This window comes from Heterocephalus glaber, unplaced genomic scaffold (assembly GCF_053883595.1).
Source record: "Heterocephalus glaber isolate CG9 unplaced genomic scaffold, H.glaber_assembly_v1.0 deba00000281, whole genome shotgun sequence".
Lineage (NCBI taxonomy): Eukaryota > Metazoa > Chordata > Mammalia > Rodentia > Bathyergidae > Heterocephalus > Heterocephalus glaber.
The window spans coordinates 973,156-995,826 of record NW_028258139.1 but is presented as its reverse complement, the minus strand read 5'-3'; the positions used below and the strand labels follow the sequence as shown (position 1 = coordinate 995,826).

The 22,671-nt window shown below is 35.5% G+C and overlaps 1 protein-coding gene across 3 annotated transcripts in view; it reads left to right on the top strand.

The window, feature by feature from the left end:
• Nucleotides 1–22,671, top strand: part of Rp1 (RP1 axonemal microtubule associated) — a 226,275-nt gene that overhangs the window by 177,487 nt on the left and 26,117 nt on the right. For all 3 annotated transcript variants that reach the window (XM_087185399.1, XM_087185401.1, XM_087185394.1), the window contains exons 19-20: nt 7,282–7,481; nt 11,526–11,612. In XM_087185399.1, the coding sequence (XP_087041525.1) occupies nt 7,282–7,481; nt 11,526–11,612 (287 nt within the window). The remainder of the gene's footprint in view (nt 1–7,281; nt 7,482–11,525; nt 11,613–22,671) is intronic.

Below are 22,671 nucleotides of genomic sequence, written 5' to 3'. Positions count from 1 at the left end.
TTTAAGTTTAGAAACATTGCATCTAAACATGTTCAAACCAACTATAGAAAGAAAAGATTTATGATTCTATGGAAGGCATTGTGGCAGTCATTCTGACCTTTGTCTGTCTGTGATGGGTCCCCAACATGTTTCTGGATGAGGTTTAATCTGTTCTGAAGTCTCATCCATTGCATATTCTTTGCTTAAACTGAATTAGGTGCCAATACTTCATAATACAGAAAATTATGAGAAAAAAGAAATTTATTATCCAGGCTTTCTTAAAAGCAATCATCAGTAATTAAGTTATTTTGGAAAAATGTAAAATGCATAAAGAAAAATATTAAAATTGCATCATGCTATTGTCCCCAAAGAATACTTTAAAATTATTTATATTTGTGTGTATCTGTGTATATAGACCCACACATACATACATGTTATGTTGGGCATTCAATTTTGTAATCAGTTAATAGAAGATAGTAAACATGAGAATTTTTGTAACATTCTTTTTATAAAATAGCTTGATAGCTATGTAATCCATTTATAAACATACATATTCAACTACCTCTCGACTGTAACTTCAAATGGACACTTATCTGTATGTTACATCACTTGTTTATTTATTTGTGAAAGGGTATTTGTGAGGTCAAGACCAGCCTTGAACTTATTACACGGTTCCTTTTGCCTCATCCTTTCAAATGCTGGGATTATGCATGTGGATCACACCTGACTAGATTATTTTTTAAGAATAATTTCTAGAAATGGGTTACTGTGTAGTAGATTACATTAGTTATTCTTATTATCTTAGTGCCTTTTAAAATATAGAAACAATCACTCATTCAGAATGAAATGTGGGTTTATTTTTTATACTGATTTTTGTACTAAATTATAGTGTGAAGGTGGTATAAGTTTTCATTTATCATTATCATTTTTTCATTTATTCATTGAGAACTTGAAGGGATTTTTGATATGATAAAATAAATGGACAAGAATACATGAAGAGTGCAGAAATGAACCATACATTTCGAACAATACTAATTCCATCTCTGTGTTGAGCAGAAGACCTATTCATAAATTCTTTGGCCTACAAAAAGTCAATATAAATATAAGTACTATATAAAACAACTTTCTTTTCTTAGATTAGTATAATCTAATTTTTTCTTATTGTATTCTTCACACATACAAAAGTGGATTCTTAGTGTTTCATTTTAGTGGTGCCTTGGTTCATGAACTCAATTCTCTCCACAATTCTGGTCTAGAACCGAACTGAATGAGAACCAAATCAAATTTACCCATAAGGTCAACATTGAACCTCACTATTGATTTTGATTTGGTCCATCCACCTTGATTTGTGACCAGAATCGTGGAAAGAATGAACCAAGGTATCACTGTAGTTTTTTCCGTTTAAAACTTTTTCAGAAAATATAGTTTTTAGGGTTTACTTTTGTATTTCTCTAAAGTCTGAATTTTCAAATCCACCTGTCATAAAAATCTGAGCAGTTTAGAATAATGGCATTTCTTTAATGTGGTCCTAATACATCAGTTAATCAGTCTCAGCTTGTAATACATATCTAGGCATCTTTTTTGTATTTCTGGTGTATCGCATTTCAATGCAAAATATATAAATGATGGTTTTAATCAAGAAGCAAACCTTTATCTTGATACTGATTACAGGTGTCAGTGAGGTGCCATGTTAGTGTCAATCCCACATTCAAGCACGTAGGGTTATCTTGGATTATTTGAACTTGTTTTTTGTTTCTTTGTTATTCCTACCAGCTTTGTGCATCCTGTGCTTTGGATAAATGCCTTCTATACCTTAAATTGAGAAACTGATGAATTCACTTTCCAAGACTTTTCTTGTTAATTTTCTAGAAGTAGATATTTTTCCTTTGCAAGATAATTAGGGAGAATGCTTTAACTTCTAACATTTTCTAGATGATTTTACTTGTTTTTGAAATTAGGATTAAACTATGACTCTTTTTCCGATATTGAGTTATCAAGTGGTAAAGAGCAGTTGCTTTCAATTGCTAATTTACATTTCTCAAATAGTAACTTGGAATAGCATACAAAATTTATAGAACTTGACTTTTTATGGCCACACTCTGATGTAATTCATGCCTTAAGCTGACATCAACTTTGATGTATTTGTGAACTTTTAAAATTGGAAAATTTATTATTTATTTCTGTGGGTTGTTTTTCTTCTTTCAGAGCTCAAGAGGCCAGCAGCACAAAAACAGTTTAGCATTTTTTTTATTTTGTTCTGAATGAACCTTATTGTAGCTTACTTCAAATGTTCTGACACCCTGCTGAGAACACTGTCTAAGTCAGCCAGATGCCTTTCAGGTACCACGGATTGTATTCAGGAGGACCTGTAAAGGGTCTGTTGCCTAACCTAGCATCCCCATCACATATTCTCCCATCTTGGAGTGTTTTAAACTTCTGGTCAATAAAAGCAGCCAGCTTTGTGATTCTAAGATAGAGAAATTTATAGCCTGAGACTAGTAGCCTTTGATTCACTTCCAAAATATTGTGGCATTAGATGGTATTCATGTTGAATTGAGAGTAGCACCAACTTTAATGCATCATTCCATGTAACAGGTTATACCATATTAGGCCATACATTTTTATAGTATGAGTGCACCTTATGTGTTATATTTGTGTGAATGATGTAATTAAATAAATGAAGAAGCAGCTAGGGAGACCAACTCATTTGCGGATTATATCAGACAAGCTAAATACACACACATGTGAACACCCCCCAAAACTACATGACAACATTACCAGATTCTCCTGATCTCACTTCAGGTTTGTGTGCTTGTACTGTTTAGCATTCACCGTTCACTTGACTTCCTTCCTCAGTTTCTTCCTGCTCAGCTCACCCTGTTTTAGACTGATCTTTCTAAGGCTGAAATCTTATTGCCGCTGTACCTAAGCATCTCTTCTTATTGTCTGTACAAGGGTGTGCCAACTCTCTTCTAACTTACTTGTGCCCGCCACAATCTTAACGTTCCTTTCTCCTCTTCACACATAGTATCTTAAGTGATGTGTAGCTGTACATCGCCACCTGCAGTTCTTACAGCATGTCCAGTGCTCACACCACGCTGTTCCCTCTGTTTGGAATGCCCTTCCTGCCTTTTTTTGTAAAATTCTTCTAGGCTTTTTTTTTGTTCGAGTCCCAGGGATTGAACACAGAGCCTTGTGCATGCTAGGCAAGTGCTCTAACACTGAGCTACCCACCCAGCCTCATGTTTTTGCAAAATTGGGATTCCTGCTTCTACATCCTGCACTGAGGTTCTCCCTGAGAAACCCTTCCTGCTCTCTCCTCCATAGTTACCGTTCTTCGTTCTCTGTCACATTTGAACTTCGCAGTATTTCTTTTGTTTGCTATAAATGTATTTGAATGTTTCAAATATATTTATGGGCCTATCTTCTCCACTTGTATATATCTCGTTATTTATTTTTCAAACTTTTAATGAGTTCCATTATTACATGCACAATAAACCTAACATGGTGCCCAAAATTAATAAGAATTAAAGTTTTTTTGAACTGAGTAAAAGGATCTTTTTCACATGACTAAGATCCTCATAAGTTACTAAATAAATGATTAGCATCCTAAGGAATGCCTTGCTGCCCCAAGGATCACTATTTACTCTCTTGACTCATTAATGTGGGTTGTTTCTGGTAGAGATCTGCTGTTTCACAGGGCCTAAGGAAATTACAAGTGTGTTTAACTAGAAATGGCAGGCAGAGCAATAAGGAAGTCATGTGTAATATTTGAGTTTTGAAAAGTAGGTTGTAAAATAAAAATTTTTTGACTAACTTTTGTCATCATTTACAGATCAGCTACCTTAACGTGATATTATTATATCCGGAATGGCCTGGAATTCACACTTGCTCTGCCTGGGTTTTAAGCTTAGTTAGTTGCTTCTGCCTATGTAGAAGGGCAGGTTACTTATCCTGAGTCCTGGTTTGATCACTTGGTGAATAGGGGGTACTACCTTATGGAACTAGTGTGAAGATGGAGTCAGACTGACATGATAATGAATGTTAAATACTTAGAGTATTTAGCATAGAATATAATCTGAAATGCTAGCAGGGTCCCTGCTGCTGTGGCCTGGTGAATTGTATTTAGGTGAACACAGAACACCTACCAAGTTTTGTTAATGGGCAGGGGCTTTGGAGTTAAACTTCCCATGGTTTGCTTATTATGTGGCTTGGGCATATTACTTAATCCCTTACCCTCTTTTTTTATACCTAAAAATGAACATCATAATTTGATTTCCTCACAGGGTATAGTGAAGATTGAATGAGAAATGCATATGACACATTCAGTACAGTCCAGCAGCATACACTAGGAGCTTAATAAATAATGATTATTGTTATAAATGAAGAGAAAATGTGTGCTGTTATGATGATAGAGATTATCCAAGACATTTAAAAAAGGAATGTTTATTATTTCATAGCACTTGTTTCCATTTATAATTTCCTGGATAGTTTTTATTATATTAAAATTAGCTTGCTATAGATTAGCAGGAGATAACTAGTTATTTGTTGTGTTTGTCATCATTGTTAATGTTGTACTCCTAAGATCCTGGATGCTGCATATGGACTGCTTATAGTTTCAGTTTCTGACTCCCTTTTCACATCGTACATGAAGAAATTTACTTCATTATCTTGACTATATAATATTTCTATGTGAAAATATCTGTTAAGAATTAAGATCCTGATATGGGGGTAGTTCCAGACTACCAGTACAGGAAGTTGCTGTCAGCACTGCAGGCCCCAGTATCTTCTTGGGGGAAGACAACAGGCTCAAGAGACTATAAAGAAGACAACCATCCCAGTGAGAGATGTCCTAGCACTCTATAAACCAAGAGTGGCTGTTTGAACACCTCTGACTTATGGAGGGTGCCTTGTGAAATATCAGAACTGTGCAGCTCCTCTTCTCATAGGAAAATGCTCTGAGCACCTCAGGGACCACTTGTATACGTGAAAATTCTCTCATTAGTTCCAGATGCTTTCATTGCCTCTCCAATTAGGTATTTTTTTCAGAAATATTTTTTTTGTATATCCTTTTATTGGTACATTTTTGCTGTACAATATAATGACATTCATCATTGGAGATATGCACCTTTACATACTCTCTTGGTTCTTATTTTTTTCCCCTTTCCCCTGCCCTCCCTTCAACCCCTCCATCCTTCTCTATTTACAAAGACTTTTTTCCATTTTTTAATTTTCTCATATTAATTCCATTCCCTTCTTTCCTTTCCCCTACCCCTCCCATTTCCCCTTCCCCTTTGCCCCTTTTCTTCCTATTTCACATTATCTATTATACCTTTTAGTCCTTATTTACACTTTCAGTTTCTCACACTAGAGAAACTTCGGTATTTACACATGTATGTCCTATTTATTTCACTGAAGAGTATCACCTCAATGTGCATCCATTTAGCAATAAATGACTCTAATTTCTCATTTTTGATGGCTGAGTAGTACTCCGTTTTATTAAAAAACCACATTTTCTTGATCCAGTCTCCAGTTGATGGGCATTTGGGCTGTTTCCAAGTTTTAGCTATCACAAACTGTGCTTCTATGAACATGGGTGCACATATATCACTGTGGTATGATTCTTTTAATTCTTTGGGGGAAGATACCCAGCAGGGGAATAGCTGGGTCAAATGGGACTTCCAGTCCTAGTTCTTTGAGGTATCTCCATACTGATTTCCACAGTGCTTGCACCAGTCTACACTCCCACCAGCAGTGGAGCAGGGTTCCTCTTTCCCCACAGCCTCACCAGCATTTGTTATTGGTTGATTTCATGATAGCAGCCATTCTTTCTGGAGTGAGGTGGAATCTCAACGTTGTTTTCATTTGTATCTCTTGAATGGCCAGTGATGTTGAACATTTTTTCATATGTTTATTTGCCATGTCTACTTCTTTGTCTGAGAAATGTCCGTTCATTTCAGATGCCCATTTTTGGATTGGGTTTTTTAATTTGGGAGGTCTGATTTTTTTAAGTTCTTTATAGATTCGAGATAGTAGACCTTTGTCTGAGGAAGAGCAGATGAAGATTTTTTCCCACATTGTGGGTTGTCTCTTCACACTGCTGGTGGTTTCTCTTGCTGTGCAGAAGCTTTTTAGTAAAAAGAGATCCCACTTGTTGATTGTTTGTGCTAGTTCATGGGCAACTGAGGTTTTGTTCATAAACTATTTTCCTACCCCAATGTCTTGAAGAGTTCTACCTAACCTCTCTTCCAGCTGGTTCAGCGTTTCTGTTTTTATATTTAGATCTTTAATCCATTTTGATTTTAGTTTAGTGCATGGTGAGAGATATAGGTCTAGTTTTAGTCTTTGACAAGTTGAAACCCAGTTTCTCCAGCACTATTTATGAAAGAGACTGTCTTTCCTCCAGCGAGAGTGTTTGCCTCCTTTGTCAAAGATGAGGTGGCTGAGTGTGTCTGGAGTTGTTTCTGCATCTTCTAATCTGTTCCACTGGTCTTCAGTTCTGTTTCTTTGCCAGTACCATGCTGTTTGTAATCACAGTAACTTTGTAGTATACTTTCAAGTTGAGAATTGTGATACCCCCTGCCATGTCTCTGTTGCCTAGAATTGCTTTTGCTATTCTGGGTCTCTTCTTGTTCCAAATGAATTTCTGGATTATTTTCTCCAGGTCTGTGAAGTATGCTGCTGGGATTTCAATTGGGACTGCATTGAATCTATATAGCAGTTTTGGAAGTATGGCCATTTTCACTATGTTGATCCTTCCTACCCAGGACCAGGGGATGTCTGTCCATTTTCTGATATCCCCTTCAATATCTTTTTTCAAAGTGCTATAGTTTTCAGAGAAGAGGTCTTTGATTTCAGGAATATTTTAGAAATGTTTTTGTCCTCTATTTGCTATTTTTATATCTCATTTGAAAACCTGTTTACTTATATTTGTTTAGTATTTATATACAAAAGCCATAAGGCAAGTAGGCAGCTTTATGAAAAATCTGTGATCACAGAACTGCAAACCCTAGCGTGCCCTCTATGCTGTGGCACTGAGGACAAGTTAAAAAAATTGCTAGACTCTTCAGGTGTTTATTGTTTTAATTCAGTTTACTTCAGTTGTTGAGTTTAGTTGACCAGAACCTTGCTGTGAGGAGACAAGCACAAATCAGCTGCCTGGAGTCCTGGAAATTCAGTTCCTCCCTGCCTTACCCCAGCCCATTCTGCCCAGTTTTAATGACCTTGGGCTCAGGTATGACAAAAATTTTGTCAACCTTATGTTGTATCTGATCTTCCAGTAATGCTTTTTTTCTTCCATAGAAGAAATCAGACATTCCCACAGCAGTGAAAATCTTCTGTCAGAAGATGAATGGAAGGTGTTAGTGCTGACAGGAAATACAGGAACTCAGGCCAATGTCACACTCTGGGTATATGGAGATGAAGGAGTCACTGGACCAGTAAGTCTTAGCAAGGATAGCCCAGAGCAGCTCTTCCTTCCAAGACAGGAGGATGAATTTCAGGTAAACAATATTGACAGTAATACTGTTCTTTGAGCACTACAAAGGCATTTCTGTAAAATAAGAGTGTGATTTTTATGAGTGGGCATGCATATGTGTATCCTGTATAAAATAAACCTGTAGTGTTTTAGAACCCTAAGTTAGTTACCTTAATGCCTATTACAATAATCAAAGGAAACTTTTTTTTTGCTCACATATTATGTGAGCAAGGAAAGTTGTTGAAAAAATTGCTTTCTTTAAAGATAATTTGTTTTAGTACATTGACTTGAAAGTGACTTTATAAACCATCAACATCAACTCAATTTATAACTATATCATAAGCCATCTAAGGGGACCTTTTTGATAATGAAAACCCCTCTCGTGTACACTTGTATGTACTTCCAGATGTGTTTTAGCTGAGCTCTATGGATGTGAAATCATTTTCTTGGCATCTTTATAGGCCATGTTCTAAAACTCTACCCATGCTCATTCCAATTTCTTTCTCTTTTATTTCTTAGTGTTGGAGAACACTGGGCTGCTTTGTTTGAAATACAGCTGGTTGCCTTGTCTAGCTCTTCAGAGCTTTGCCAAATTTCAATTAGGACAATTACTTTCTACTTCACCAATTCACAACCCCCTGTGGCATGAAAGCTGTATAGTTTTTTGGTGTACTGTTAAACAGCAGTCATTCTCTCTGGAGAGTATTTCCTTTGCATCCTAAGGCTGGCTAGAGGATATAGAATGATTGAATCCAGCCCAAGTCACTAGGAAGCCAAGGCTTTTTGGGGCTGCAGTATTTGGGATTCACTAATACTGAAATGGTTTCTAGATCTTCATATCTGAGCTTTTCTTCTTTTGCAGTTACTAAATTTTTAGTGAAGAAAAGCAGTTGTCTGCAGTCATAAAGGAGTACTTTTTCTCAATACATAGGCAATTAAACCTTGTACACATAGTATGTATATTTCAAAGATTAGTTTAAGGTGATTGTTTAGAATATATGTATTATAATGAGATGCCAAGGCCATCTCACAGAAGGCTATTATTTTCTATAATATACCTTGTGGTATATGTATTTATGTGCTGGTAAATCCTATCAATGTTTTTCTGAAAAATTTTACTGAGGTTGACTCTTAGAATGAATGATACAGATTATCATGATTGTACATTGGAACCACCTGGGGAGCTTTAACAGCTACTGATGACTGATTCCATCTCCAGAGACTGGTTTATTTTGTTGGGGGGTAAGCCTGGACATTGATGTTTTTAAAAGTTCCACAAATGATTGTGTAGTGCAGTTAAGATTGAGAATCCTAATTACAACACTAGACTGCAAAGCAGGAGAGCAGGATAGGAGTCCTGGCTTCCTGTATATTAGCTGCGTGACCTTGAATATGTAACTTAATTTCTCTAGGTCAGCATTATCTTTATATGTACAATGAGGGCAATAATATTATTTTCTAAATTCCAGGATAGTCTGATGACAAAAAGAGAAAATGTATAAACCTTTAAAAACAATCTTATTGACAAATAGGAAATGTAGTAAATTGGTTAAGAAAAGAGGCTTTGGAGTTATAGTATCACAAATCCAAACTGAAGTCAGCTGTCATTAGTTCTCTTATTTTGAATAAACTGCTTATCCTCACAAATCCTCGGTTTCCTTCTTGATCAAACAGGGTAATATTTACTTTAAAGGCTTGCCAGAGGTTACTGGAGTCTACAGTCTTTTTGTCTTCAAGCTAAATTCATGAGTGTCATCTGGGATAATTCCAGCATCTCGGGCTCCATCTTAGATCCACTGGGCCAGAATCTGCATTTATTTGCACAAAGTCCCCAGGTGATTGTGTATACACTAAAGTTTGAGAAGCACTGAACTAGGGGTTATGAGGCATTGGGACTGGGGCCACTTGATAGTCTGAGGGCCCTAAATTATGATTAGATAGCTTATTGCTACTCTCTCTCATCTATGGGTACCCATTCCCTTTTTCCTTTTTATTGGCATTATTTGCACTTCTGGCCTTTTATTCTCTTTTTTTGTTTTGAAGCAAACATACAATATTTCTGTTCTGAGAGACAGTGCAGTGTATGTGACTACAAACTTGAGTTCACTCTTAGAACTTACTATGTATCCAGCTATGTATCATTAGATATATTACTTAATCTCTTTGAGTTTCTTCATTTCAAATAGACTCTTTAAAGAGCCTTACTCCTTCCAAGGTTGGCATGCAATTGGAAAAAGTCACGCATGTCAAGCACTTGTATACTGCCTGGCACAGAACTAACGGCACTACATGGTAGTTCCATTGTCCTGAACTAAAAGATAGACAGACATGAAGTGACATAAGCTTGGTAACTTTCCTGCTCAGATACTCCTTCATTGTTTTCACTTAGAATGTGGAAAAGGGAAAGTTTACACTGAAGTGCTAATACCTTTGGGGAACAACAAAAGGATATTTATAAGTTGGTTTACCTTTCAGAGTGTAAGTTAACTTCCTACTTGCTATGATGAGAAGAGCTAGCCTCCACTTTCTACCTTTGAAATCAGCTCCAGAAACAGAAAGCTTTGAAAAAATTGGCTAGGAGCCAGGAATTTAGCTCAGTGGCACCATGACTGTCTTGCAAGCACAAGGTCCTGAGTTTGATCTCTGGTACCAAAAAGAAAAGAAAAGAAAAGAAAAATTTGGCTGTGAGGTATTAACATCCTTCTTTTGCTTCCTTCTATTTGGTGTCATCATAATCCCTCTTGACCTGGTGCTGTGATAGGCCCAGGGCTATTCTAGCTGCTACAGTGTATAGGGGAAAGGTGATGGGCACTTAAAATAAATCTCAAAGTGAGCTGGGGATTTAGCACAGTGGTGCTGGCACCTGCCTCGCAAGTGCAAGGTTCTGAGTTCAATCCCCAGTACCAAATAAATAAGTAAGTCTCAAAGCATGGGATATTTATATGAAAAGGGGAGTCATGATGGCTTCTGGATTGCTTAACTGTCCTAGCTTCTTCAGGGTCCAGGCCATAGGTAGGCAGTGGTATAAGTCAGACATAACCTACAAGTTTTTAGCCTGCTGCAATAGATTGTTACCTATAATAGAAATAATAATAATAGTTGCTATTAGTTAAGCCATCAAATAATGTGATATAGTACATTTTTAAATCTTTACGGTTCAATATTCTAAATATATTATACTGAAAATACCTGCTTATTGATCTATCTCCCTCCATAGGCTATACATTTCTCCAAATCAGGGACTTCATCATGATTTTTATTTAGGTCCTTGTACAGTGCATACATTAGTTATTAATAAATATTTAGTAGTTGAAATGAAAATTTTATGTAGTAGAATTATATCCATTCAATAGATAAAACAGCGATGCTTGGAGATGTAAAACATCATATTTTACTCAGTTTACAACAGGCAGCATCTCAGTTTATTCAAAGTAATTCTAAAGCTACTTTTCTACAGTATTATCTGGATTAATGAATACTCTTATACCATGTCAAAAATTAACCAAGTGAAAAAAAATAATAACCAGGTACAGATACTCCGTGGAGAAATTTCTCTTCCTTAAACTTAAAACATTCCTGTTTTAGCCTGAAATTCAAAGAATTTTCAAAGTAGAAAGAAGTTCTAGACTCATAAGTACTTTCCATTAACTTGTAGAAATTGCTGTATATTTAGATTTTCTCTAGTTAAAATTGATTTTTTTCCTTTTTAAAATAAGAGCCCATCTTTTTGTCATAGGATTTCAGAAAGATTTGGCTTCCAGTGAGAAATGTGTGGTAGTCAGAAAACCGAGCATATGCATGTTCTTTATTCTATTTTTTCATCTGACTCCTTCTACATATTTTTGGTCATTGCATGATATTTATGTTTCATATTCTGTGTTTGTGAGATTCACCGATGGCTCCTTCAGAGGGCTTTATTTCTAGATTCTGAAAGGATCTCAGAAAGCTTTTAAACTATTAGGAACAACAACAACAATACCAAATGTGTTTAGTATGAAGAAGAGAAAAAATATTTAATATACTAAATTTAAAACATTCTGCTAATTTTTCTCCTCTGCATCTTATTCAGGTTGAAATAAGAAACATTGGAGAGATATATAAGATAAGGATAGGACACGATGGAACTGGTGGACGACCTGAGTGGAACTTACAGAGGGTAATCATATTTTTTATTTTGTACTTCATAGTTATTCTGGGATGAAAAGAAACAAGCAGATCATGTAAGGCAATGGACCTATAACATATTTTACTAAATTCCGTAAGTAATGTGAACAAAATTTTTGCAGATAAAACACCCTAAAAATGGCTCATTTTAAAAAAAGTTTTTAAAAACAGTGATATTTTCAAAAGTAACCTTTTTTCTTTTTGGTACTGGGGGTCAAACTCAGGACCTTGCACTTACAAGACAGTGCAGTGCCACTGAGCTAAATCCCTAGCCCAAAAGTAACCATTTTTCGTGGAAAACAATCTGAAGAATACAATGAAGTGTAAGAATAAAAATGTGTTGTTACTGCTCTTAGATGATAACTCTGATGGTTCATTTTCTTTAGATCTTTTTTCAATCAATCTCTGTCATGTGCACTTGTGTAGTTTCTTTCTTTAATTACATATGTGTATATAAAGAAAATGTGTATATTATGTGTATATAAAATATTTATTTAAAACATGTATTTATCGTAAACACATTACTATAAATATGTGTATTTTGCTCTTTTAATGAAATTGAGTCATGCTATATATACACTTGGGGATCCTATTTTTGAATTTTTTCATTTAATTATGGCAATAATAGTAAGTGTGCATTGAGTGTCTATAATATCCCGCCTGCCCCACAAAATAATATTGTATTTTTACCTGATGGCAACTTTTTGATTTAGGTAATATTAATATCCCTATTTTATAGATGAGACTATCAAGGCTCAGTAAAGTTAAATAATTTTACTAAGTACACTTAGTAAATAGTCTTACTGTGTATATTGCCCTCCAGAGACTGAAATCTTGAGCATTGTCATTTGGGCTAAAGTTTGTTTAGAAATAGATGGTAATTAAACTCTTAGAGGTCTTGAGGTTTCCCAGGGGAAACACTAGATTATAATAGAGTAACATGACATAGTTTGCATTATAGAGCATCCCTGTTTTCTAGTTCTAAGTACATTATCTTTCATTGACTTCTTTATAGTACATATGTTATTTTAAAATGTTTGAGGTTTATTAGATTAAAATGATAGAATCTAATAAAATATTTTTTTAAAGTATTTCACAATAATATCTCTGATTTTAGTGTTATAACTTTGGTTGTATAATGAAAGCAAATGAGAAAATCGTCTTTAGCACATACACAATATGATGAAATGTACTCTTATGGTACAGGAACTAATGAATACATTCCAATAAGTTAGTCAAGTTTTTCTTAGCACCTAATATTTGCTCTGTATTGTGCTAGATGCTGTAGAGAATGGGAAGAAATCATATGCATTGAGATTTTTTTTTAATAAAATGGAGTACTACTCAGCCATAAAGAATGAGAAACTAGAGACATTTATAGCTAAATGGATGCATATTGAGGCCATACTCTTAAGTGAAATAAATAGGACACACATGTGTAAATACTGAACAGTTTCTCTAGTGTAACTGAAAGTGTAAATAAGGATTAAAATGATTAAAACAAATAATTGATAATTTGAAATAGGAAGAAAAGGCCAAAAGAGGTAGAGGAAATGCAAGGGGAAGGGGAAAGGAAAGAAGAGAAAGGAAAAATTATGTGAAAAGGAAAAAATGGAAACAAAGTCTTTGTAAATAGGGAAGGGTGGAGGAGGTGAAGGGAGCACAGGGAATGGGGAAAAAATAAGAACCAAGATACATTATGTACAGGTACAAGCACCCAATGACAAATGTAAACGTGTTGTATACCTAAAATGTACCAATAAAAGAATTTAAGCAAAAAAAATTTTCAGAAATGAGAAGATGCAAAAAGCATGGATCCTCCAAAGTTTTAGTAAAATTATAGTCTCCCTATTTGTGAATTGCTAGGAAAGACAAACATTTTAGAAAATCTTACCAGGAATTAAGTCAGCCTATAGTCAATAGTCACTTGTATGAATTTTCTTTCTCAAGGACTTTTGAGTGAGAAGAGTGTGTTTTAGTACATTTTCTGTTGCTGTAACAAAATAGCTACCGCTGGGTAATCTTTGAAGTAAAGAAATCTATTTAGTTCATGGCTCTAGAGGATGTATGTCCAAGGGAGGTATCATCCACTCCTCTGGTTAATGATGAAGGCTTATGTGAAGATCAAAGTGTGTAGGACATTAATTAACTAACAGATGAATTAAGCAACTAGATTAAGTAGCGTTAAAGGGACATTTCTTACAGTTTAATTTGTTTTTTATATTGAAGTGTTTTCAAATTTATTACAAAAATACAAGATTGAAGAACTTTGTTTTAGCCTAGATCCCCTAGTTGTTAACCCTTACCTCATTTGCTTCATTATTCTCTGTTAAAATATATATATATATATATGTATATGTGTATGTTAATCATTTGAGAGATTTTCTGACATGAAGCCCAATAATATTGTAGCCATATCTTATTCATCACAAAATTTTTACCCATTAATTTTAGTATCCATTGATGATTCTTGCCTGAACCACTTATACTGTGATGGTTACCACATTATGATGTTCAGATTTTGTTGTTACCTGTTCACTTATTGTCATTCTAATACAAAGTAGAACTTTCTCTTCCCCTTGCTTAAAAATGTCATTTATTTATTTATACCATTTGCTTTCTGTTTATTTGTATTCTGCACTGTGGATTCAACCAACAATAGATGCAAAATATTGTTTTAAATTGTGTGTAAGCCAGGCATGTGGTGCATGCCTGTAATCCCATCACTCAGGAGGCTGAAGCAGGAGGACTGCCATGAGTTTGAGGCCAGCTTGGACTATATAGTGAGTTTAAAACCAACCTGAACTGCACAGTGAGACCCTGTCTCAAAAATTAAAATAAAAAACAAAAATAAATCCTGTTTATAAAGAAGTACAGAATTCCCTACGAATATACAATAAAACTTGTTTATGTAGCATTTATATTATATTAGCTATTATAAGTTACCTGGAGATAATTTAAACTCTATGGGAATATGTACATATATGCAAGTACTATGATGCCATTTTATTTTATCTATTTATTTATTTTTTGGTGCTGGGGATTGAACTCAAGACCTTGTGCTTGTGAGGCAGGCAGTGGAACCACTGAGCTAAATCCCCAGCCCTTATGATGCCATTTTATATAAGGAAGTTGAATATCCATGGACTGAGGGATGGGTATATTAGCATGTACATTCAGATTCCTATTTTATTTGATAGGTTTACTATGGTATTATGATTTATTTTGATGCTTAAATCATCTTTGATTTGGCCCTTTAAGTTCCTATACATGTCACTTTATCCTATGAGGGGTTCATTACTTTCATTGAAAAAAGATATTTCAGGTTTATTTAATGCTTTCTTTTCTCTAGCTCTAGAATCAGCTATATTTCAAGAAGCTCTAGTGGAAAATGGGGATTCGAAGAAACCAGTGTTTATGTGAGACATACAGAGAAGTTATTTTCCCCTCTATGCTATTTTCCACCTACCTCAGCCCAGAGACCACTTTTCTTGATGTGATAGCTTGGCCATGCCATCTGCTTTCACAGGATGCACCCAGTGAATGTTTCCATGGTGAAGGGAGTCTGTGAAATACCAAGCTTTTTATTCTCTTGGAGAGTCACAATATAGTAAAGGCTCTGGGATGCCCCAGAGTAAAGATATCTCTTTAAAACATTTCCAAAACTAAACACACCACTAGACATATTTTTCAGGTACAATCTATTAACATCCTATGAAATGAATATTATACATTATTGTAAGGGCTTTGGGTGTTGGGGGCTAATCAGGGGAAAAGATACGTCCATGAGACAGAGGCAATGATGAACACAAGTTTTACTGGGTGATGCCTGCATGAGTTTGTTTGTAGGTAATTTCCTCCTAGCAGGTGCCTGTCCAGAGGCTTCAGTGCAGGGAATGTTCAGGAGAGGGAGAGGGCAAGGGAACTCCCTGGGAGTCTGAGTGGTATCTGTGCATACAGCAGCTGTGGTGAGTGTGTGTCAGAAAGATTTGAAGGCCTAGTGCAGTGGCTAGGGCCTTATAATGACAAGACTCTGTCTTCTGAGCATAAAGAGTGGTTGGGTGAGGTTTTGTGTGTCATGCAGAGAGCAGTCTCTGAATGGCTAAAGATTTGCTTATTGGGTCTATATTTTTATTGTGATAAAAATTTGAGCTGTTATTGTACGTGTAAAACTTTGGTAGCCATGGGCTTTTGTCCTAATGGGTTTTAGCCTGCATGGAGAAATAAACAATGTAACGGCCAATATACAGAGGCCATCTTTGGTCTTTGACTCATTTGTGTAACAGTTATATACTGGGAAAAACAATTTATGTTTGTATGACTCTAATAATTATTAATATTATATAAGGGTTTGTAATCTACATGATTTAGAAAATGACTAGCTAATATGCTAATCCATTTTTTTGAACTCCCAAGACTGAAAAGTTCTGGGAAGGGTGAGATTGTCATGAGATTCCAAAGAACCACTTCTATTTTAGAAACTACTAGGTAGGTGAATTGTTGGGTTATGATGGTACATCTAAGAGGAAGTGATGCATTAACCATAGATCTGGCCTTAGCCATTGCAGTGATACAAAATTAGAATAAGTATTGGTCTTATCTTTGATTCTGGGTAGAGAAACAAGATTGAATAGCAAACATATAGGAATTAGAGGGTAAGTAAAGACCCAAATGAATGTTCAAGACCTAATAGCAGTAGGTTAACAATAAGAAAGTTGAAAGCATTTTCTAGAAAAACTGGGAAGGCTCTGGGGAAAAAAAGAATCTTGAAGAGAGGAGAGGTATGAGTGAAGCAAAGCTGGGACAGATGGTGAGTGGGAAGTTTTCTGGAGATTGCCTACTTTAGTTATCAGGGATGCATGTAGGTTGTCATGAAATATTGTGTAGCCACATTTAGGTAAAATTATTTGTTTGCCAATGAGAGACAGTGTCTATTTGCAAAGGTAAAATTGTTTTATTGTGTTGGAATGGTCATTAAATAGACTGGAATTTGTCAGTCACAAGTTGCTTGACCTTGTTTAAGTAAATTCAGGTGATAAATACATAGACTTAGAGATCTTTCATCATCATTTCCTGCATTCCTATTCAAGTATGTAGAAAGAATTCTGTGTAGATCACAACCGTCTTCTGTTTAACAACTTCCAGTCTTTATCTCTGTACTCAGTTTTTCACAGTTGCATTGGAAGTTTATTGGTCTGCAAAGCAAGGTTTTATTCCTCCATATGTATTTTCTCAGTGGCACAGTATAGCAATTTGTCCATTTTCTATATCATTCTTTTAATCAGTATTTTCCCTTTTATAGTCTAAGGACTATACTAGTCAAATTAACTTTGCGTTATAGATAGCTCAAGACCAAGACAAGTTTCCTTGTACATTTCAGTGTCAGGGTGTGAGGAAGAGAGCATTAAGTCTTTCCTTGGTTTTTGGTGATGAAGTAAATAATAGCCTAGATGCATAAAAGTATACACAATTGCCCTCATATTCAGAGTAATTTTTTAAATTTTGGAGAAGATGAGCATGGTTGTGTTTGTCACCTGATGTGGGGTTTGTTTGTGAACAAAAGCAAACTTTTATTGAATGCTTTTGTTTGAGAACCAAATTGTTTTCAAACAGAAGCATTGGTCAACCAAGGTATTACTGTATTTCATTAGGTGTTGCTAATGCACCTACAGTTTAGAAAGGGTCAGTTAGATGCTTGAACATATCAACATCACTAAGGTCTTCAGAAAGTTCATTCCATCAATTCCACCATTATTAATAATATGCTTTGGTTCTCCTTAGAGTTGCAATTTTAAAATATTTTATACCAGCAAAATATTCTCCCCTCCCAAGATTTATGGAACTAAATTGACTTTTCCCTCTCTCAGATTTTAAGTAGAAAGGTTGGACAATCTAATTGAGATATTATAACTCCAGTGTTGAATTCTAGTATACTAATTCAGACATTTTCAAGTATCACCATATGTCTGTTCCATCCAGCTATTTTTAGGACATGTATTTAACTACTTGGCTGAAATTTCTTAAAGTAATCCAGGAATTTTAAGTTTCTAAGAAACCAAGAGTGAGTTTTTTAAGATAATGTTCTCCTGTGAAAGAACTAATAATTTGTTGTTGTAAATCAGCAGGAGGAGCTCAACAAATAAACTCTAGTTCTGAGGCCATTCCTAAAATTATTTCTTTTCATTTAGGAAATTAAAGCAAGTGCTGAATACTTTTGTGTGATAAAGACACTATATTTCCTTGTTTTATTTACTCATTTTGAAAAGAAATGAGTATTTTTTTATTAAATTCTTTTATTGGTACATTGTAGGTATACAACACAATTACATTTCTCATTGGGAATTGTACCTTTACATAATGCATCTTGGTTCTTATTTTTTCCCCATTCCTAGCCCTCCCTTCATGCCCTCCACCCTTCCCTATTTACAAAGACTTTATTTCCATTTTTGCCATTAGAAATGAGTATTTTATGTGTCAATATAAAATATTTTTAAAAGTTCACTCCTTTTCTTTCCCTTCTTTGTCCCAACATTAAGTTTGGCTTTGAAGCTTGATACCAGTACATGTTTTTTTTTTTTTTTCCTTTTTTGGTACCGGGGATCAAACTCAGGACCTTGTGCTTGCGAGGCAGGCCGCGGAACCACTGAGTTAAATCCCCAGCCCTCAGTACATGTTTTTCTGAGTCATATCGATTTTTTCCTAGTACCCATATTTAGCAACTTTACATCATATACAAAGAGAAAGTCAAGGCTTTGTGTCTTTAATAAAATGAGATCATACTTTAATCTGAAAACAATAGAAAAAATAATTTTCAAAATAGAGAATTGTGTAGTGATCCAAGGCTACCTTTCAGGAACTGAGACATCTGACCAGCTGCAATTATTAGGCACCGATAGTGAAGAATTGTTTATAGCCAGTAGCTTCCTGTGATTACCAATGAGAGCACTCATGGTATGTTACTGTTTGGGTGGAAGTCAGTGCTTCTAACAAGTGTTCGATGAAATTATTGTCCTAGGTTAATAGGAGTTCAAGTCCAATTTTTTATTGCATAGCATTTAGATTTTGAGTAGGACCAGCTGCCTCATTTCTTGATACACTCAGGCTGTTTGGAGCTGTTGGTCCAGGGGTAGATCTGTGATATCAGGCAGTTTCAAATTTTTCTTTTTCCTTGATCATACATTAGGGGCCTTTTTGGAGATCTGACTCACTCTCTTAGCTGTATTAATATATATTAGCCAATGGGGCTGTCTAGTGTCCAAAATACTGTAATAAAGAATTAATCTAAGACACTGAATTGATTTGAATTCAGCTTTTGGATAACTTTCACCCAAAATGAGATGGCTATAACTGAACATAGATAGTAGTAATTTACTTTGAATATTAGAAGTAAAAGATAGGAAAGCATTTTGTATGTATTTTTAGGTAAAACTAATATTTTTTATCATAGATTTTATATTTTTTTCTTTTCTGCAAATTACTTTGACTATTTAAAATTGAGGCAATACATTTTAGAGTTGAAATCGAGACTTGAAAGATGTATAATTTCTCAGGTCATCGGATGACTTTTCTTCATCTTTTCTATTGTAAAGTAGGGCTCAATTATACTTGCCCTATCCCATAATTTGTGCATAACAACTGAAAAACGTTAAACTCAGTCAGGACTCTTGATTCCCCTACCCAGACTGCTTCTCCCTCAGTCTTACTCTCCATCCACTATTTATTTAGTTATCTAAGCCAGAATCCTATAAGTTTTTCTGGATTATCTATTTCTTTTGCCTCCTAAATTTAATCCCTCAGGAATCCTGTTGACTGTTATGGAAACATATCTCAGTTTAATTTGTTTTTCTCTATCTGATTACTTCATTTTAGTCCAAATTGCCATTTTTTTCTTTTCTCTTTGCTGAAAGAGTTTCCTGTAATAGCATTTCAATTTTTCTCTCTCACTTTCTAGTGTTCAGGCTTCAAGGAACAGCAAGAGTGAGCTTTTGTGAACTTCACTGTGATCATGTCTTCCCCCTAATTTTTTTTGGTACCGGAAATTGAGCTCAGGATCTTGTGCTTGGGAGGCAGGTGCCCTGCACCTGAGCTAAATCCCCAGCCCCTTCTTCCCTCTAATTTATCCCCTGCCCACATTTCTGCCCTTGTTCATGACATTCAAGTCACACTGGTCTCCTGTGTCAGAGTGGCCCTTTCCCTATAACCCAAAGAAAGCACCTGAGGGCTCTTGATCACATTAGCCTTGTTTATAATCTTTGTAACATACCACTTACCTGATAAGTTTTTGGTTACTGATCTCTACTAGAAAATAACATGAGTACAGGACTTTTGTTGTAATCTCAAGTCTTAGGATAGTGCCTATCAGGTAGTAGATATTGAATAAATATTTGTGAAATGAATAAATTAATAAAACACATTTTGTTCACTTAACAAATATTTAGCATATATATAAAATGCTTGTAAAGTGTTAATGTCAAAAAAAAGTGTTAATGTCAACTGAAGGGAAACCATACATTCTTGCTTGGTGTTAAGGAATAAGGGATAATCTTGCACGGCTGAACCTTGACGTGTGTCAGGGGTAAGTGAAGATGTAGTCTGGAGAGTTCTGGAGCACTGACCCACCTGCATACTGATAGTGAGACAAACATCTTGGCACTGGGTCCTGTGTTCGCTTCACATGTTGACTGTGCTCCGTATTAGCTGCATGAATTGACTTAAATAAAACAGGAACTCTCCTGAAATCTTTGGCTTCTTCTGAGTCTTTATATTGAAATAGTTCATAGGTTTTGGTGAATTTGTTGATATTTTAAACTACTGTCACTTGGTAGGGTACTATAGCCTACCTAATAAGAGCTGTGAGCAGTCCGGAGATTAGCTAACATAGGTAAGAAATGGCTTTATGTAGTTTGAAGTTTTAGGGCATCTCCTAAGTGTTTACAGTTCCTTCTCATTTTCAGTTACTTTTTCACTTCAGGGTTCTAGAAAGAAGCACTGAAAGGAAAGAGCAATTTCTGAAATGTAGTAAGAAAAATAGTTTGTTTTTGAGGATTTTCTAGTTCAATGAGCAGCAGGAAGCACCAGCTTCTTCTCACAGAATCTCTAGTCAAATGTTTAATCTCAGAAGACTCCAGCAGTTTATAGAAACATCCTCAAAGCGATACCAGCTTATCTGAACCAAGGATAAATTCTTGAATTTGATGGTCACTCTGTCAGTTGTAAATACCACAGTTGATCCTTCTGGTGTAGTCCTTGTAACAAATAGGGTGTTAGCACAAGGCCCAGGAGGAGAAGTAAGGAGACAGAGAGTCAAGTGTTGATTTTGCATCCGATTTTCAAGGACACTTGTTCTCTGAGAACACAGTGAAATCTTATTATATTTTCACACCTCTGACTCCAGAAAGAAAATACTAATGACTGACCTTGGTACTCATGCCCCACTCCCCAGAACTAGATCTCATAGAGCACTGTAAACATTTTCAGTGTCCAATAAAAGTGTTGGTGAGTGTTTGTCTTTATTTTTTAGAGAAAGCTTTGTATACATTGAATATATAATAAGAGTGGAAGTATTACACATATTTTTGTTTTATGAAAAAAATGTTTCTGACACTTTAGGATTTCTAAAACCAGTTTTTCCTCAATCTTTCTCATCCTAATGCATTCTTTATAGTACAGCTAATGTCAGGCATAAAACTGTAGCTTGTGTGGCCCTCAGAAAGTGTTTTTATAAAAAATTTGGTTCTATATCATTTCTCCTCCAACAAAAGACAAGATGAAATTTAGGTTTAAATAAAATATGTGAAGGATGTTTTATAAAGCTAAGTAAAATACAAATATAGGGGGCGATAACTGTTGTTAGTTGTTAATAATTATATTTAATCTCAACCCTAATAGGCAGGGAAGATGAGGCTATTCACTCTGTCCTCATCATCCTGAGTTTGGCCCCTGGGACAGCCCTTTTTTCAACCGATCTATTCTATACTTACTTCAGGAGCTGTCTTGGGTGCCATTAAAGATAGGCAAAAAGGGCAATTAGGGGAACAAATAAGGGGAGAACCTAGCAGGAGAGGTAAAGCCAAGAGGAATACCTGGGTGAGTTCCAGCTCCTACAGTTTAGACAGGAACAGACCCTCTTTTTCTCTGTGTTCCTGGCTGAGTTATAAATGACCATCCTGGGAGCCATCTTAAGGGAGGCATGTGAGAATTCTATAGTGAGGGATCTGGGAGAATAAAAAAGCTGAAGAACTTTATTGTTGGGATAGGACTAGTGCGAGAAATGTTCAGAGATGGCCCTCTCTTACAGGATTCCTGCCTGTAATGATCATCTCATGAGAGAGCTCTGCTTTGGAAAGTAATGCGTATGTCTAGTCCTTTGTAGTCTATAAACTATTTTCCATAAGGTGTTTCCATCTCATTTTTTTTTTTTTTGCGTAAAGCAATCTTTAGTCTGGTGAAACAGATTACAGTGCTAAATATTTCAAACAAGGACCTGAAGATCACAGGTCATCTGCAGAGCTTTTACCCAAGGCCATACACCTGGTAAGTAATAGTGCCAAGATATAAAATGAGGCCCTTGATCCAAATCCATGTTTCGTTTCACTTGCCACATGCCTTTTATTGGACAAGCTTATCTATTGTGTTGTTCCAGGATTTTACCCTCCTTTATTACTTTAATAATTGAAAAATGTGTGAAAACAAAAAATTATATATATATTTGTATCCCTCTAATTATAGAACTATTTATCAAGCAAATATTATCTTTATATCCCGGGATCTTTCAACTTTGGTACTACTGACAGTCGGGATTAGATAATTCTTTGTTGTGGGAGGCTGCCCTGTACAGTGGAGAATGTTTAGCGTCCTCTCTGACCTCTGCCAAATACATACCAGTGCCCTCTCCTCCCCTTCATAATCAAATTGTGACCCCAAAATTATTACAGACATTATTGTCTATCACCTGGTTGAGAATGACTGCATTTTCCCTTTATTGCTTTAAAAAGACTACCCTAACTTAGATTCTTTTTCTTGTTTTGAGACATCCTGACCTTGAAAGTAAT